The sequence below is a fragment of the Megalops cyprinoides genome, chromosome 9, assembly GCF_013368585.1.
Source record: "Megalops cyprinoides isolate fMegCyp1 chromosome 9, fMegCyp1.pri, whole genome shotgun sequence".
In the NCBI taxonomy this organism is placed as follows: Eukaryota; Metazoa; Chordata; class Actinopteri; order Elopiformes; family Megalopidae; genus Megalops; species Megalops cyprinoides.
Genome location: NC_050591.1, coordinates 27191219 through 27210650, shown reverse-complemented (window position 1 = coordinate 27210650; position 19432 = coordinate 27191219). Strand labels below are relative to the sequence as shown.

The following is a 19432-nucleotide window of genomic DNA, read 5'->3' as shown; positions in this document are numbered from 1 at the left end:
TTACACCTAACACCGAGAATGTCAAGAGGCAAAAGACTCATGTATACATCCTTTCTGTTTTGGTAGAATGCGTGGTACTGTATGTTGGTGTGAATGGGAGAAATTCAGGTTGAATTTGCTAAATGAATAAATGTAAATGTAAATTGGTGTAAGACTGGCTGTAGAATACCTCTTACTGGGCTGTATCCTCCTGTCTCCTTTCCTCCATATGACACTGGGTTTGGGGGATGCTCGGGGCTTGCACTCCAGAGACACGTCCTTCCCCATAGTGGCGATGACCCGTATGGGGCTGGGTGGGAAGCTGGGAGCAGATGCTGTCCAAGGAAAACCATAATGAGGTTCAAGGTACTGTGGAAACATGGTGTCATGCTGAAGCAATAAAACTAAATTCTCTTTGTGCCAAAGAGATGGTGAGCCTAAAAAGCTGATAATCACGAGCGCATCATAAAGCATACATGTGGTTATATATTTTTAGATTTTTAAGAGACATCATGTGTTATATCTTTGTATACATACTTACACAGAACCATTTCATTTGAAAACATTTGAAAATAAATGTTTCATATGCATAACATACGCATTCATATTCACTATTGCTAATTAGCTTTAAAGGTGCCCAAGAATGTTGCAATGAATAGGGCTCATAATAACGAGACTGTATTGTGGGCACAGTTGTTGTACCCTTGAGCAATAATAATAACAATAATGATAATAATAATAAGAATAATAATCTTCATCATCTTCATCATCATCAGCATCATAACAGGTGTAAGCTGCCTAGAGAAACTGATACTGAAAGGGTGATTCTTCATAGACCCGGATGGGTAAAAATCCTGTACTAGATCATTGCAAATACCTTGTCTTGAAGTAATGATGAATTAGACAAATCACATTCTCTGACAGGTAATGTATATACCATGCATTGTTCTTTTTTCTTTCCCTGACTGGTAAAATGCAAGATGCAAAATAGTGAGTTAAATACAGCAGAACAAAAGTGAAATAAAGACTAAGACCTCTGTTTACTTACATGTCCTACTTGCTTTTATGAGAGTTTAAAAAAGTAGTGCAACACAGGTTGAAGTATGTTTAGACTTTTTCACCAAGGACACTCCTTTTCATGAGAAGGGGGCAGTGAAGGGTTGACGTTTTTGCTGAAGTTACATACACCTGCTTCCTGGTGCCAAAACACAGGTGCGTCTGAACAAATGTACAATTTCCCAGCTCTTCTGGGACATGGTCATTAGTGCAATGTTACCAATAATGGAATTTTGGGAGAAAGAGTCTGACACTGACAGTGCGAATGTGGTGCATGTGCCACAGCATACTCCCACCAGGGCATCTGCGTGGTACCAGCCTCCGTCAGGACTAATTAGCCCAACACTGAGCAATGTTTTCTCCGTGCCATAAGAGAATACAGTTTTTCGATCCCAAACTGTGGCTTCCAGCCACCCACTGAAGCTGGTGACTTCGACAGTAGCTCCCCGCCCCCCTCGCATGTCATGTGTGCCCCCTGAGATAGTGGCCGAAAGGCAACTGGGCCTTGGTGAATGCTGTATACAGACATCTGCTTTTGGAGTTTCAGTCAATGCAGAACTATGAGACCCAGCCTGGAGGGGGCGGTGATGCTTAGCTGGCTCTCCCTTTTACCCAGCGGACCTGGAACAGGGGTTAGATCACATGCTTCGAGAGGCCGGAACGTACCCTCCGGAGCTAAATGTCTAATCTGTCATGTTAATGCACGCTCGTGGACATTTTCAAAAGGGCGCAGGTCACTGGGGGCCTCTGCCTCCAGGGGACGGTTACTACTGCATTCATCACCACTGTCCAAAAGTCACTTCTCAGCTCATGGTTAAAGAAGGGATTTCACAGCCAGTTTGCATCAATGTTAGGAGGCTTTGGGGCTTCGATGTTCTCAAGACATTACACAAATACTGTGTCCTGAATTTACCACCATCAAAACAGGGGACATTACGTTAAACCCAATCTAGTCCTTCATGTTACAGCCATTCAATAATGCATACTGGAAAGGCAGAGTGGAAAATGACTGTGATTGATTTGAAATGGGCATATCATCACTTTCCCCACAAAAGAGATGCTCGGTTGTTTGGATTTCCTTTGTGATGATGTGAGTGCTTTTCTTCAAAGAATAAAAGCAGCTAAATATAAATTGCAAATAAAACAGTAAAGGACTTTGAGGGAAAAAAAAATCCTGAAGGACAAAGAGGAATTGTACTGACTATGCAATGTGTTGAAAAAAATGAAAATGACAAGGAGACAAATGGAGAGATTATATCTGTGGTTCTTTGCCTCTGGTGAACTGGTTAGAGGCTCTCTCTTCAGCCTCTGGGGCCCTCAAGAGTCAAACATGGCCTAATTGCTGTTACTGGGTTGATAAAACGGGTCGTCTCTTGCCTTAACAAAAAGAAAAGGAAAACCAACCCCTGCTCATCGCCTCCCCTCCCCCTCCTGGTTTTCTCTCCACTCCTCCTTTAGGCTCCACTGCAGTCACTAACCTTGTCACAGTGCCTACTTTCCTTTCCCTCTAGGACTTTTGGGAAAACTAAATTCTGTCTCCTTGCAGCCCGTTCCATACAGATGCCTCTTTGAATATCACAACAAGGTTCTATCTCTTATCCATGTCAGCCTCCTGCAGCTTGTGCTTGGGTTAAACAGGGAGCTATCGATCGGCCAATCAACACGTTTCAAGGTTTTGTTCTGCACTTTCGCTCTTCTCACCTCTCTCTGTTACCTGACTGCAGTGTAACCAGCTTACTGGCATCTGTCACCACTCTAATTTTTTCTCTGTCTAGACTGACAGCAGCTGATGACAGTGAAAAAATATAACAAGCTAGCATTGTAGCTATTTGTTTTTTTTACACATTTTATGTAACAAATGGGCCAAATTAGAACCATTTAAGCACGTTAAGCGTTATAACATTTAAGTATTACAACCTTTCTGTTATGATTTTTGCTGGAAGTCTTGCATGGACATGATAACTAAGCAGTTTGTTTATGCCCTACTTCTAAAAATGTTTCTCTTCTCAAATCCTAAGAAAAAAAAAGCTAAAAGAAAGTTTGGCTATTCCATTTAAGGAGTTACAACAGATCGTACAAATCAAAAACAAGCTCAAACATCGTTTTGTGTATAACTTTATGAGGCTTTCACTAACAGAACACTTTTGTGAGCACAGAGTTACCACATTATAAATCAGTTATGAGTAAATGTTGTGCTGACATAGATATACCATATATATTAAAATGGATGGTATGATAATGATAAAAAAAAATGAGCTACATCACCCCATGTCCACTGTCATAAAACACTAGTTGTTTATGAATCCTTCTTAAAGTAATGATTTCATGCTCATAAACGTGTTACGGATGCTTTATAAAGTCTTATGAAGTGTGACAAAGCTGAGAAACGCTCACCTAAAATCTTGAGCTCTGCACTGGAGTAAATGGCTCCGTATTTATTCTCCGCAATGCACTGGTACATCCCGGAGTCTGACTGCTGCACACCCCTGATTAGCAGCTCTCCATTCACCAGTTCCACTCGTTTCTGTAGGAGAAAAGGAGAACTTACCTCACGCTGACTTACTTTTCAGTCAAAGAGACAGCTCTTTGTTACAACACTGTAGCTACAATTTACAGTATCATCAAGGGGACAGCACTGCTATTACTACCGTTCCTTTGCTCATTATATCTGTCATTGCACAACTCTGCCACCCACTCACCCCCACATACAAAACATGCCTCAAGGAATTTAAAGGCAAACAACTTTAACGGTGAAATCCCTAGGATAGGCTGAATCTCATCAGTGTTAAACATAACTACAGGGGCAATTTATTTGATCACAAAGCTTGTAGCTATAACAATATCTTAAGAAAGAAAAATGACTCCTATTGAGGTATTTCTGCTATTGCCAAAAAAGATTTACATCAGATTTCATTCCTGCCTGTGGCCTAACAGAGTAAGGCTCTGCATATGTTTGAATTATGCCCAAATGAAAGTTAATTCAAATGTTGGTCAGAAAAGAGTTGTTACATTTTTCAACATCACTCTGAATATTAGAGTAAAAACTGCATGAGGCACTTTCTAAACAAGAAAGGAGGGAACCTCTTTAAATATCAATAAGCTGGTACTTTATGTATGTTACACATAAAAAAGCTCTCATTCCCTCAGAAGATCAATAACCTTCAGTCTTGTCATGTCGAAATGAGTCAAGATCATTCTAAGCTTTAATTACCATTTGATGGACAGAAACGCTCTAAATCAATTATATTCCTCTATAGTGAAGAGGTGGAGCCAGGCATTCTTTTTTTTCTTTTTGGAGGGGCTAAGACTTCAAGCACATACGAAGGCCAGTCAATTTTCAGTTGGGCAGAAGTCATTCTGTGTGATATCATGAGACCATTGCGATGCACTGGGTCAGTGATCTGTAGCCCCGAGGAAGCAGGAAGCAGGGATATAGTTCTTCCCAAAAAAGATAGCTCTTCCTTGCAGTATGGTGTGCCGTTTACTGCTGCATTGTTGCATGTGACCGTCTGTACCTGCGGAGACAGGGGGGCACTGTTGCGCAGCCAGCGGTAGGTGGGCCTGGGCTTCCCTGTGGCCTTGCACTCCCACTGTAGCTGCTCCCCGCTGTCCAGCTGGGTGTCATTAATCATACTGATCCACTGCGGATAGGCTGCGAGGAAAAAAAAAAAAAACAAAAAGGGACATTATCAGTGAGGCCCTTCAAAAACACACACATTTGCAGGCACCATTGTTCACCTTAGCTGTCTGACCACAGCTCATAATGCTTTACATGTAACCCGCTTATTATTCAACTGCAGCGCTGTCCCACCTGCAGGCACATTGATTTTATTTTTCTCTGCATCTCTTTATTTTTCCCCCTCCTGTATCTCTTAGGGTTTTGTTGAATATGTTAACATCACTGCTGCCTAATTCAAGCGTGAATGTTTTTTTTTCAAAAGTGATTTTATAGATCAAGCACAGAATAATGATGTATGCATGACACGTAGCTTACATTACAAATTAGAATTTGTTGAAAGGTAATTACTTCATTCTTTCTTATATCAATGAGGTTACATTTTCTTGTTCTCTGTGAAACTTTTTCCAGATTCATGTGTAATTGGCATTTATTACTTCCACACTCAGTCTGAAAGCATTTCCTTAATTGTCTGAACATTTGACTCTCACCCCACACACTTAAATGCTCTCAAATATGATAAAACAGAAGGAAATCCAACAGGGAACTGTAAGTGAATCTCAGACTAACACCACAGCCTTATTGCAAGAATTGTAAAATATGTGCTATAATTCTGCACAGGCAAAGCCTCCTCTGAGTTATGTGAACAGCCAGGGGAAGAGTGAGAATTTGTCTGTTTATAGGAGGGTGAGGCTGATACAGAGGCAACTCTACAGATTATATTCTACCCCCATCTTCAATTCAATAAGGTCACCCTTCATAGTGCTGCTGGAACAGAATATTCAAGAACCAAACATCAACAAAAAAGTCCTTTACAGGAGCTTGCTTACATGAGGGGTCACAAGTCAATAAAATATGTATTATTTTTTCATGTAAAAATGCAGGTTAAAGACAGAATATGATCAGTGTTTCAGCAATGGTTTCAACATCGTGTACATTTTATTTTCTCAAATGGCATCTCATAGCTTGGTTAGGAATTGTGGTGGATTAACTAAAGCTATGAGATGAAAAAGAGGCATTCAGTTTGCAGGTGAAAAAGCCTTCATATTCCCATATTGCTCTGTGTATTTTGCTGTTTTGTATCAATCATTGAGGTGTGTCTTGGGTTCAACTGAGGAGAAGAGAGCGGCAGCAGTAACATTTGGCAGAGTTACTGTCCCTGTCTGTGGTCATAAAACATCCAGCGACGCAGCCTGGTCCCACAGCCTTGCGGCCTGCGACATGTGCACAGAAGAATGAACTCCTGCAGCCTTGGGATACATTGTCACACAGCCTGTGTAAACCAGGGCAACTTCAGATCTGTCCATATCAGGGAGGAAGTGGGGGACTAATTCTGTAACAGGATTACAGTCAGTGCTATTTATACTGGTTACCCTGATGTGTGAACTGTCATTCTGAAAAGGAACATCTTGATCAATTCAATCAAGCTACGAGTGAACTATATGAAAGAGCCAACAGACTGAGGCTGCAGTATTTGAATAAAGAAAAGGTCTGGCCATAGGATTATTGAGGCTCTTGAAAGCAGAACATTGAAAAACATAATTTTAACATCACTGTGCTCTAAAAGTAAAATCAATTTTCTCAAAAGTGCTGCAAAAATGTACTAACTGCAGCACAATTTGTCCATAATGTTGAGGAATAGTTTTAATAAAGTTTTACACAATGTTACTTCTAGCGACTATTTAATAATGTGTAAGAAACAAACACAGTAAATGTGACCCTGTCTTAAATTTGTTAACCGAAGCGAAGGCAAAAGTATTGCGAAACAATTCAAACTGATTAAAACTGAGACTACGTCTCTGACAATGATAGTATGTCTTCCTGTTGAAAACAAATAAAAAACAGTTTCAACACCCCCACCGCCCCCCCACTCTCCCCCCCCACTCTCCCCCCCCAGCACTCACTGTAGACCTGCAGTTGGCCACGGAAGGCATTCCCTCCCCTGGGGTTCTCTGCTTTACACTCATAGGTCCCAGAATCCTCCAGCTGGATGTTGGGAATCTCCAAGACGGCCTGGGACTTCCGCAGCCGAGCCTTTTTGGGAATGTTTCCGTTCAGTTTCCTCCAGGTAATGGTGGGGACGGGACTGAGAGGGAGGGGTGAGGAGAGAGAGGTGAGCCGAGCGGCACGATTATGCTCTTGTTTATCAGTATCCTGAGAAGCGATGCAGACCCCCCGTTTCCTCATATTTCTCTAGTCGCACATTTCAATAAGAAACAGTCTTTGGGAACACATTGGGAGTTATCGCATACTGTCATCGCTTTACTGAATGTGAAATTCCTGGAAAGCGACCAGCGTGGGACAGACAAACTGCGCATCTGTATCCCAGTGATAAGAAAGGAGACTTCTTAATGTCACCTTGACAGGACAACAAAATAACATTAGCGCTGATGTCTTTGTGAACCATATCCTCTAGGGATATCATGATTAGGAATTTATGCTGCTACAGACAGGAATAAAGAAAGACCTCCAACTGTGCGACACTGCATGAAATGTGTGCAAGTGATGGGTTTAACTTGGGCAATTACTGTACATATTTAGTTTAGTTGGAAGGAATTGGATTCTAATACCTATACAGATGAATCTTTTTGTACCTTTGCATTCAACTCTGTCTAAAACCGAGGCGCTGGTGTAATTCCACCTGGTGCGTGTGTGTACGTGTGTGTGTGTGTGTGTGTGTGGTGCAATCCTCTTCCTAGAAAGATGTTATCAGCAGTTTGCCCTGAGTATGACCGCTATCTCTGGCAGATTTCCCAAAGATGGAGATGTGACACCAGGAAGATCCCCAACGCATCAAACACATATCAATCATCCAAGCTAGATTAAATTGCTATTTGCACCCCCTCTCCATCTCCTCACAAGTCCAACATTCACAAGGGCATTGATGTGCTGCAGTTTACAGGTTTCTGCAGACTCTCGATGTGATTCCGCTTAAGATTCAAATCACATATACAGCAGTATTCAGCACAGTCCATAAGACTGAATTACACTTTTGAACATTCCTGTGGGCAACAATCCTGGGTGAGTTTTCATGACCTGTAGTAAATCTGATAAAACTCAAAGAATATGTGCATAACATCAGATAATGTGGGAGCAGATTTCAAATATTCATCTGAAAATGTACATTCTTTCATTTGAGTGAGTTATTTTCTTTAAAATAGCTGCCACATACGCTATTGAGTTGTCAGACAAAAAAGTATGTTAGACAGATCAGGTATCTTGTATTTTTTTTAGTTCTTACACATGTAAATTATAACATTTCGGCAATATATACAATTTTACATTTATTGAATCTGGTTTATTTCACTAACCCCAGAGGGTTAAACATTTCGTTGAATGGATACCCTAACTGCAGGACAAACTCACTGTGTAATATCTGTAGACCTGGCTGTCTCATATTCTCTCTTTCTCTCTTTCCTGTTTGTCCTGTTCCATGCACTTGACACTTACTGCAAACTGTGATGAGGTGTAATTAGTACTCTTATATCCAAAGCTGTTGAAAAATGCATTAGAGTAACCTGTGTAACCTGAATGGGAATTGAGCCCACAAAATCAGTCGCTACACAGTATGTTCCTCTCACAAAGAATATTATTAGATTGCTGAAAATCATCATTGGATGACATAATCATCATAATTAATCTCAATTAAACACTGAACTCTACTACACTTGCCAGCAACTTTATTTTCATATTCATAAGATGTGGCTGAAAAAGAGAGGTGTTGAGCACAGCAATAAACCACTAAAAGAGCCACTTTCATCGTTATTACCTGTAGCCTGCTTAGCAGGGTAGCTATGACAGCCTTCTCATAGGTCAGTGCCACTTATTTCAGTGTTATAAAGTCCTGTCAGTTACGGATTAAAGAGACTAAAAACAGCCTACACATCCCACCCACCAGATAAATCCAAGATTCCGCTGAAGAACTAGCTCAATGCTACAAAGCACATCCACTTAACTTACAATGATAGGAAACTAAGAATGACAAATAATGCCAGTTGTCTGGCCCATTTGACAATATGCTGCGGTTATTTAATATAACAGAGTCTAAGAATATAAGGATATAATAGGACATTACAGACCAGAAAAATGGGAAAAGCACAGGGAATTCCAAATTTACATAAAAAAACTCATCAAAGATTGATGAGACACTGTCAGCAATCAATTTATTCTTGCCATCTAGCACAATGTTGCCAGAAGGTACTTTGTTAGCTAGTTAATCTAGTTCTGTCTACAGAATTTTATTAATTCTTTTCTTAATTCTTTATTAATTTAACCTTCTGTACTAACCCTGTCTCTGTTGCAGGTTTTGTTTGCAGGACATACAGGAGCATGGTACTGTAAATAATTAATTTACATTCCTACTGTGATCTTTTGCCTATGAGGAAGTCAGCTTAACCTGTTTGATGCAGCAATTGTAAGTCGCTTTGGTTTAAAAGTGTCTGCGAAATGCCAAATTGTAAATTGTCAGTTGTTGTAAATTGCATTTTGTATTGATGTATGAAATATGATGAGCAAAATGAAACTTGTGCTTTGAACTGCCCACACCTCTTTTGAGTTACATTTTACCTGAGCAGCATTGGCAGTGTGATGGAAAACACCAGTAAGTCCTTTCATGTGCAGTTCTGCTCTGAACCCAATCAAAGACTGTCCTGCAGCCAGAGGTTTTCTGCAGTTTTACAACCAAACACATCCACAGGTCTCATAATTCAACTTTTCTTCTCCAGCTCCAGAAATGTAAAAAAAATACATATGTAAGATTTGCAAAACATCCCCTCTGAAGTAATCAAGTGTACATTACGTTGTGCTGTATCATTGTCTATTCTGCTTTGACCTAGAAAACTCAGAAGCCTGAAATGTAATGCAGGTTGTTCTTTGGAGGGCCTCTCGTAGCATGACATTGGTGGTCATTACCGGAGCAGTGTCAACTGTAAATGTCACTGCAGGGCTAGAAACATTTAGGCTTTAAAGAAATGCCCCCTTTTTCCATCCACTCACTCAGAGTCAATTTATTTCATCATTACACAGAAACGCGACACACACATATATACAGTGCACTCACATAAGCAAGTGTGCATTTTTCTTCCACCTTGCCCCTTCTCTTTCTATAGTCATCCAACCAAAAGTAATGCTGGGGAATAATGCTAGTACAAAAGGTAGGACCAAATGAATTCCACCATCTGGAGAAAACAGAGGATTTAACACAATCCAGGGTTTATTGTAGAATTTGATAAACTGAGGAATCACCGCTAATTTCATCTGGGCAATTCCGCGAACATAATATAAATCCTGAATACCCTGACAAAGCGATCTCTCCCTCATATTAGAGGAGTGAAGCACGGGTCCTACAGCAAGTTCAGTAACTGTAACAAGTACAGAGTTGCATAATACCACTCAGAGACGTTAACTTGATGTCTACAGCTAATACATATGCAGCAAGCTAGCTAGTAGCTTTAATCATGTTTAAAAGAATATACAAAGATAGCAGTTAAGGAATTCATATGTATGATCCTGCAAAGTTCAGGGGGGGTTACTATTGCTGCAAATTTTGCAAAGGAACACATAAATATCTTTAAAAAATATATACGATGGAAAGTTGAGACAAATAAAATGTTTTATGAATATGATGTGTCGATATACACTGCATTTTTTCAATTTCCCACAAGATTTTTCCATTGAAAAATGATAGAATTCGTATTGAAAGCAGCAGCGGCCACAGTTCACCACTTTTTTACAGTACACTTGCATTCAGGGAGAAATATAAAGGCCTCAGCTTTCTACCCACAAAGAGTCGCCTGCTTGTCCCATCTGAACGTGTACCCTAGTCATTCACATTGATCGGCAGGTCGAGAATAAAACCAATCCAGGCTTCTGTCTCGGCGACTCTATAGAGACTGACATTTCCTAATGAGGTGCATTAATAAATCATTCATTTGTAGGTAAAGAGGGAGGTCACACAGGAATACCAGCCAATTGCACCCTTACACTCTGGTTTCAGAGCTACAGCACCCAAATTGGTTTGGAAGGGAGAGAATAGGGCAAGGTCTGCAGCAATTTGTCTGTTTGCTGAGCATCGAACACCCCCCTCTGCTGTGTAATTGAATAACGGAATGAATATGCAGTGCAATGTCTATATGTTTAAGTAATGACTTATTATTTTAATGTGGATAATTAATTGTAAATGACTTTCCCTCATAGAGAATCCCCTTTGAAAGCACTGTAAACAATTATAAGGTCCTTAGAATTCCTTAGATTAGAAGCTATTTGCACTTAAGATAAGAATGAGCGCTAAATAATTTATGTGGTAAAAAACAGTAGTGATGCAACAGAATTATATTTGGTAATGCGTATTCTTTTTCCTTATAATTTATGCAAAGTCTAAATAAATCATCAACTTTGCCTACATATGTATACCAGTGAGGACAACACATCAAAATAATTATGGATAACACAATCCAGACAGAATTTAAGTGACACAATATGTGACCTAACCTGTTATTAGACAACACATGAACAAAACTTTACCTGGTAAAGTAAAGGATCATTCACAAGTCACAGTTATTAAAGAATATTATACATTACATTTCTGTTAACAAGTTTAATCTCATTTGCTGCTTTGAATGCCATACATGGCATGAATTGCAATTACCACAAAATGTCTGCAATTAAGAGAAGGATAAATTGTCTTCAATATAGCTAAATGTTTCAGATAACTATAGGCTCAGTGTATTAAGCGTGATTTTCAAATCCTTCAGATAATTACAAATTTCATTGTTGTCAAGGTGGTGCATTTGAGATAATTGTGTAGAGCACTTTGATAGCAAAAATATTCTAGGCGAATTTAATTACAAGTAACCTAACATGTCATAATATTAAGATGTAAATACACACAAAACATTGTTATCATTACAATTTGCAGTTAACATCAGATGTAACAATGTCTGCGTCTGACTTCTTACTCCTGAGCTGTTTGTCGCTGCCCTTTATTGAAATTCTATTGGTGTGAGTGTGTTTTTCTCTTCTGGCAGTAAACTTGGGATGGGCAAGTTAATCTTTCAAAAAGCAACAGAAAGCCTTGACCAAACCTGAACATAACAGAGATTTAGAGCATCCTACCGACCCTGGCATGTAACTGCCTCTGTATCTACAATGCCATTATCAGAATGTACAGCTCCCAAGGGTGAAATCACTTCTGGTCCATTTCTATCCTGAAAAGCACAAGATTGCAGACAAGTTTTTTTTTTTTTTTTTTTACAAAGTTCTGTTCTTGTGGAAGTTCAGTTAATAACAGTGTGACGCAAGGCAACATGTGATAAAGGCATTGTTTCATTATCTCCTGAAGAAAATTTTCCCAGGCAAAAAGAAAAACTAATTTAAGGATAATGGGATGGCGTTCCTGTGGGACACATCGCTGTGATTAAACGGGGACGGGCTGCAGCTGTGTTTGTGGTTGTCGCTCTTTAGTCACCTGGGGTGATCTTTTGGTAGAGCAGAAATCTGTGTACAGTACTTACTTCCCCAAGGCGAAGCACTCCAGCCTCACTGTCACGCCTTTGGCTGCCATTACTGTTGGAGGAAAGTGCACCTCGATTTTGGGCTCATATTCTCCCATTATACCTGGCAAAAAAAACACACAACAGACAGGCAGAAAAGCTAAAACCTCCTGTGTGTACAGATAAGATATGCTGTTTCTTGCTGGATGTTCCTGAGCTCCCTGTTTTCCATAAGCTGCAAGGCAGTGTCAGGAACCAGCGTACCTCCGACCCCTTTGAACAGCAGCTCTTACCCATGAGCCAGTGCGGTGGTAACGCACAGCGTAATGTGTACTTGGTTCAGAAACCTCTGCACCCGAAGAGCTCTGGTGTTAGCAGGCTTGGGCGTTTGGAGCTCTCCTGGCAGCTGCAGCTCACAGAATCAGGCAGTTCATGGGACTGCAAAATACCCAAACCTTCTGCTTCGGCTTCGCACTCACAATGCACAATCCCACCTTGATGTCTTCCCACTGGTTCTGTTCAGGTCCCTGCTCATTAATAATGTATCAGAAAAAAAGGTTCAGATTGGGAGACTGAACTTGTTCTGAGCATAAGTGAGCACTGACAGAGACTGAGAGGTTTTTCCTATGTATAAAAAAACACATCTGCATGTTGGTGTAACTTTATAATTGAGTTGAGTAAAATTAAAGAAAGACACCTTTCTTTCATGCAATAAAAATAGCATGTAATTAGGGTCATATCCATAAACTATTTTTGCCAGCACCATCATTTAGAAAAACTGTATATTCTCTACAATATACAGTATATCCTCTATCCCTTTAAGCATACATTAGTGCATTTTAGCAGGTTTTGGAAATTTTCTCTGTGTATGACTAATTTTCCTTATGATTCCAAATACGTTTTGACACCTCATTGATCAGTTTGTCCTAGCCAATTAGAGATCTCTACAGTCTCTGCATGTGGTATTTTTCAGGTGCCAGATGGCCTGGAGGTAGATGTGTCTCTGTCCCCGAGATATCGGCTGGACATTTGTGCTAATTCATCTCTCTACAGTTGAGCTGTAGCTGAGGAATGGCTATCCACCCATAATGAGCCTTGCAAAATTCCATACTTCACCTCTCCTTACTGACATGCCAGCTAGTTTCAAAGCCAAAATTATTTTATAATTAGGCAACAGGAACCACAGGGAGAAAACAAATATTTTGGAGGGAAAAAGCACACCCCGCTTGACCAAACCTAATTGACACCAGAATCTAAATGCAGTGAAGAGTATGTTCCACTGTCTTTTTTTGCCAGTTGTAGCCCGAGGGCATGTTTCCTTTTGTTTATTCAGCTTTACTTTAAGGGCCCATCAGTATCAATTTGCAAGAGAGATGTTTTATCAGATGGCAATGAACAAATTTGCATTTTCAATGAAGAGAAATAAACCAGGCTCTGTCTCTTCCTTGGAAAAATGTGACCAGATATGTCTGCATAATTATTATCAAGGCAGTAATGATTATTATCAGTCTTATTAGATGGGTAATTATACTATGAATTTTACATGAGCATGTGCCTCCTTTTCCAAACATTCTGAGCATTAGAAACATTACACACATACAGTAGTGCATAAAGCACTAGGTTTTTGATAATACAGCCAGTTTCATTGGCCTAATAGTTAAGATGTCTACCACAGCAGCAGGGAGTCTTTAACACTCAACAAACCCATAACAAAGTATACTCACTGGCTCTCTTTTTCTCAGCATTGTAAAAATTGGTTCAGGTAATAAGATTATGACAGACAAGCATTTCCTCCAGGGGGCAAGCTCCTTCATATCTTAACAAAAACAAGACGGACTGTAGGAGCTGTCCAGCATGAATGCAACTTGGCAGGGTTCCTCAGACCCATTATTTTTTATTTGCTATACAGACACCCTTACCTAGGGAAACTAATACAACTTACACTGTATATAGATTTATATAGCTGGATATTCACTGAAGAAATTCAGATGAAGAATCTTTCTGAATAATTTAGTCTATTGGACACAATCCCAATATCTTTAGCAGCGTTGCTTCTTGTATGTCTACATATCTTGACAAAGTAAAAATTGAAAATGCTTAAAGTGGTGGTATTTTTATTTTTATACTGCTAGCAAGCAAGTGTTGTTTTAAAAATGCTTATGAAATAATAAATACAATAACAAATTGTTTACTATCAATCAATCAAACTTCAGTTAGTACACGATATTTCTTTTTCGCATGTATTTCAATCTCATTGTAATGGAATCAGAATGGAATCTTCACATGCAATTTTCTCCCTTTTTATCTACTAATGTTACTTACATATTCTCCATGAATGAGTCAAAAATAGGGAAAACATTATTTAATTCAAACAGTTCTTGCCATGCTATCTATATAAATGCTATACCAACACAATTCTCAGCAGCATTTCATTAATTATATTATATACCTTCGTCCTGTGTTTTTGTTCAGAATGTGGTTATGTGAATCTCAGGAATGTGAACGTTCAATCATTACCACATATTTAAAAGTCAAAGTATAGTATTTTGACATCTGCTTTAACATGAAATACTATCCATTATTCACTCAGAAATAATATACAAGGCTTAATCTTATCTGTGGCATGCTGTTGGTTACAAAAAAGTAATACATTTCCCACCGGCTCTGGTATTACCAATTGTGATAAGTATTATTATGGGTACTGATGATAAAAAAATAATACATAGTCAAAGCATTATTAGCAAAATAAACATCAATGATGTTCTGTCAGGATAAATGGCTTTTATGATGGCTTTTATCTTTGTACCATTTAGTTGCTTTCTGTTGGAAACCCTGAAAATGGCTGAACTCTTGGGTGATGTATAGGTTTGGGATGAGACCCACCAATCCACAACAAATGGATAGCTTACCTGTCGTCCCAATATTTGCATATTCTTAGATATTCTTATATATCTTAGATTTTGGTCAAATAATGAAGAATGAAAAGGCCACTGGTATTAAAGGGTCTTTTGCCAAGCAAATAATTAACAGGATGATGTACTGATGTTTGGGGGTTCTGAAGTTAAAAATCTGAAAGTTAAAAATGTGTGCAACTTTTGCTTTTAGTTTTTTCCATACACAGACCACAAACTATTTTCTTCTTCCCAGTGGAGGAAAATGGATTCTGTAAAAGAGACAGAAGCAATCTTATGCTGTAAAATGCATGTTTTCAACAACTTCAATTACATTATTCCAAACAAATTATAATTTCAATATCACTCTACTCACATATCACTGTTGTCACTGATTTATACACTTGTAGCTCGACGAGAACTCATTCTATAAAACCCATTTGCAGTATTTAATTATTTTATCTGGGTATATATTTTCAAAACTAATAGAAGTTGTGCTATCATATATGCTTAAATAAAACTGAAGCATACATTTAAATTGCAAGGATCTATATTTCACAACCAGTCAGCCTGGATATCCAGCCTAGTGAGATTTAATTTGTTTGTTTCACTTATTTTTCTATATTATTTTGCATTCAAGGACTACTGCTCACCAGAACACAGTGATGTGGGCAAAAATTCTTTGGTTTGTAGCTTTTAAAGTAAGATTCTACTGAATGTTTTTCACATCATCTTCACATTAACTTTTTTTTCTATTTCATCTTCATTAACCCATTCCATCTCTTTTGATCCCTCCTGCTATTTTTCTTCTCTTACTTATTTTGCTGTTTTAAAAGCCTCTTGGAGAGAGGTCAATTGAATCAAATACAAAAACATCAAGTAAAAACACAATTAAAAATAAATCAACTACACATCTGCAATCACTTGTTAGAGGGGAAATATTGCCCTCTAACATACAGTACTACTTTCAAATCTATGCCAGTAAATATGTGTGAATAAAAAGCTGTGGATTTTTATGCAGGATTTTTTTTAAAGTTACACCAACAACAAAAAAGAGAAATAAATAGGTGAAATTTGGACACCATCCAACTCTGTAAATTAATCTGTATATATCTACTACAAATGTGTCTGGCCTTCAATTTAAGTTAATTAGCATGCAACAAACTTTAATGACATCATTTTAATTAAGGGATGGCCAATATCTTCCTGAACGGTTAATAAATCTTTATAGCTTGCGCTCTGATAACTCCATGTACAGTCCAATGGTAAAGATTTGTGTGCCAGTGTACAGGGGGAGGGCTGGACTGTGGCTGTGGTCTGCAGGTTAGAGGACCATACATCTCACTATGCCGTGACCATCAATGATCATGTGGTGGCGGGTGGACTTGGGTGCTTACAACACAATTTTCTTGCTTTCCCAAATAATAATGGCTCTTTAAAATGTGTCATTCCTACAATGCCAGGTTTGTTGCAGACTTTTCATCAAAGTTCTGGCACATGACTGTCCCTGGTGCGGCGCTGGCAAACAGCTTCAGCAGACACTGTATTGAGGATGCATGGCTCGCCTGGAGGTGTGTTTGTAGTGCAGGTGTACCCATGCAGGACAAACTAACACAATCTGTGCTGCCACAGGATAGAGGCAAACCACAATCAAAAGAAGTTTAAGAAGTACTGAAGTTTGTTCGGATCCCAGATTGTAGCGCTTGATCAAGCTGCTTCAACAGAGAGCACAGTCAGAATGGGAGGCTGGGCTGTAAGGGGTGCCAGTGCCATTTTCTGCTTTTTAGATAAAATTCATCATGACACCTACCATGGCTTCCTTCACTACACTGAGCAAGGGAACGATACTTTTTGCATAGCCGTGTACTGCAAACTAAAGTCTCAAATTTGCTGCATGAATTAACATTGAATTATCCATTGTAAACTTCCACATTTCAGGTTCACTTCTCTAGCACCTTCACTTACAAAATTATTAGTAAAGACAGTTTTTTTCTCCCATTTTTACTGCTGCTTCCTTGCTTTACTGCTCCCTGTCTAACAGTGCCTCTTGTATCCTCATGTTTCCTGATTGATTATCAGGAGAAGCAACTGCAACGATACGTACCAGGTATGAGTGTGGCACCGGCGATACTACATTTATCATGTCAATGTGCAACTTGCCAACTGTATATATTGTGTGCTATCTGTTATTTTAAACCTTGGCACACACTAAAACAGTGTTCAAAGTATATTGTGCTACAGTAGCAGAGCTCATTACAGGGCTGATTCAGACTTGAGATATGTGTATGTAAACCCAGATTAAGAGCTTCCGTGGAGAGTTGCATACCATTCAGCATTCATTCATGAGCTGCTTAGGAACTAATATTATAAGTTTACCATATATTATACTCACCTCTGTTATTATCATAGTATTCTCTCTGTCATCTGAAACTTGGAGGCACAGACTGCTAGACACAGTCATTAACAACATTCATCTCAGCTGGTGTCAGTATCATAAATTAATTTAGCTACTCTAATGTGTTCATTGTTAATACATTCACACACACGTATGCTACATAAATATCTGCAAATAATGCCCCCTGTCATACGATGTTCTGCAAGATCAAATCACAATGAGCCCTGTAGGTGCTACGTGTTCCTGAGGTTAGTGATGGTGGTGAATTTTCAAGCTTTTTTCTGATGACAACAGCCAGCCAGTGAACACAAAAGGAAAGCCTCCTGAAACACGTTGCATTGTAACATTATCATTTGAAAGGGGTAACCTTTGGGTGATGATCCCTGCTCATTTCCACTGCATTTCCATTTCATCTGAAACTGCAATAACTAGCTAGCAAGCAAATACAAAAAGGTATTCATTTCATTTCAGTACATTACTGTCTAACACTGTCATGTCTGAAAGGGGCCAGCAATGTGTCAATTCAGCTGCAGTAATATTCCCTATCATTGAAATGGTAGCAAGTTAATTGGCTAGCTGGCTTGACTACTTTTAATACAATTAAAAGATTGACGATTTGAATTATGTATTCCATACAGCTGGTATGTATGTACAAACTTTCATATTGTCTGTTGCTTTTGCTCTGTTATCTAGCTGATGAATAGTGTAAGAGAAAGCTTAGCCTACAGACATTTTTAACTTGTACCATTTTATGAAAAAGTATTGAAAAGGCTGATCTCAGTTCCAGTTGCGTTCCAGTTGCGTTCTGCAATGACAACTTTTCTATGGGAAAATCTAGGCTCCAGGAAGCAAAGTGTGCTTTTTCAGGGCAATTTACTTTTATTCACAGTGCACAACTTTGTATCACACATTTTCAGATAAATGTGGGTGTGTAAGTTAAATCTGAATCTCCAAGCTGAAAAATACTTAAGTGAGGCACGCAACAAAATTCTCAGCATGCTCAAGTCTGAATAAGTCTTAGGTGAAAGCTGAGAAGTGTGAGAGAAGGCTTGAGTCAGCTACAGAAAGTGACGACACAGGAAGAACAAGCTGTCTTGCAAATTGGCCAAGGCCTTTTTCTGGGCAAGCTAATCAAATCTTTTTTGCAGTGTGTGGCAAGGGTTGTAGTTCTGTTATACTTGTATCACATAAGGTAGTCCCCTCATTGGGAAAGCTGTAAGTTGTAATATTATATATATATATATATGTATATATATATATATATATATACACACACAACAAATATACACATACATAACTTTCTTAACATAACATAATTGAAAGAGTAATCACCTTTGCAAAAAACAAAGGACATTTTATCACCACACAAGAGAAAGCATTGTTCAAATTCCCCTCCTGTTCTCACTCTCACTGCTTCAGTTTTCCAGCCGGCTGCGTGCAATTCTGGTCACAGGCAGTTAGACGTGCTGCTCTGCTCGTTTGCCATGTTTGCTAATGAGAACAGAACGTGATATGGTAATGCCTTTAGCATCGTGTATGTCTCCAGGGAGCGCTTCTTACAAAGGGAGAGAGGTTATGCAAATGGAGAGAAAGGGAGAGGCATGCTGGAAGGGATGCTGTCCCGATAAGGTAGATATGTCGAGCAATGCGAAAGGCAACCGGCTGGCGGTGCTTCTAAGTCCTTGCAAAAAGGGCACTCGGAGTACCGTTTGAACAACCTCACATTGTCAATGTCGATGGGCACCTGCGTGGTGGGTGATGGACAGTGTTCTGTGCAGTCAGACGTATAAAGCCCTGCAGTGAGAGCTCTGCATGAATCCAACTAACCATGCTCTAGCACAGCCCCTAAGAGGATCGTATGAAAGAGTAAAATCCCATTTAGAGCCAGGACCATTGAGTCTGTTAATTTTATGCTGGAAAATGATTTCCCCAAAGGCCGGTTTCA

At 39.2% G+C, this 19432-nt stretch overlaps 1 protein-coding gene across 1 annotated transcript in view; it reads right to left on the bottom strand.

Annotated features, from left to right (window-relative positions):
- Window positions 1–19432, bottom strand: part of cntn5 (contactin 5) — a 155841-nt gene that overhangs the window by 28905 nt on the left and 107504 nt on the right. Inside the window, exons 8-12 of the mRNA XM_036536353.1 lie at window positions 12223–12325; window positions 6616–6797; window positions 4551–4687; window positions 3430–3559; window positions 170–314 (exon numbers count right to left, since the gene is read on the bottom strand). Of these exons, the coding sequence (XP_036392246.1) occupies window positions 170–314; window positions 3430–3559; window positions 4551–4687; window positions 6616–6797; window positions 12223–12325 (697 nt within the window). The remainder of the gene's footprint in view (window positions 1–169; window positions 315–3429; window positions 3560–4550; window positions 4688–6615; window positions 6798–12222; window positions 12326–19432) is intronic.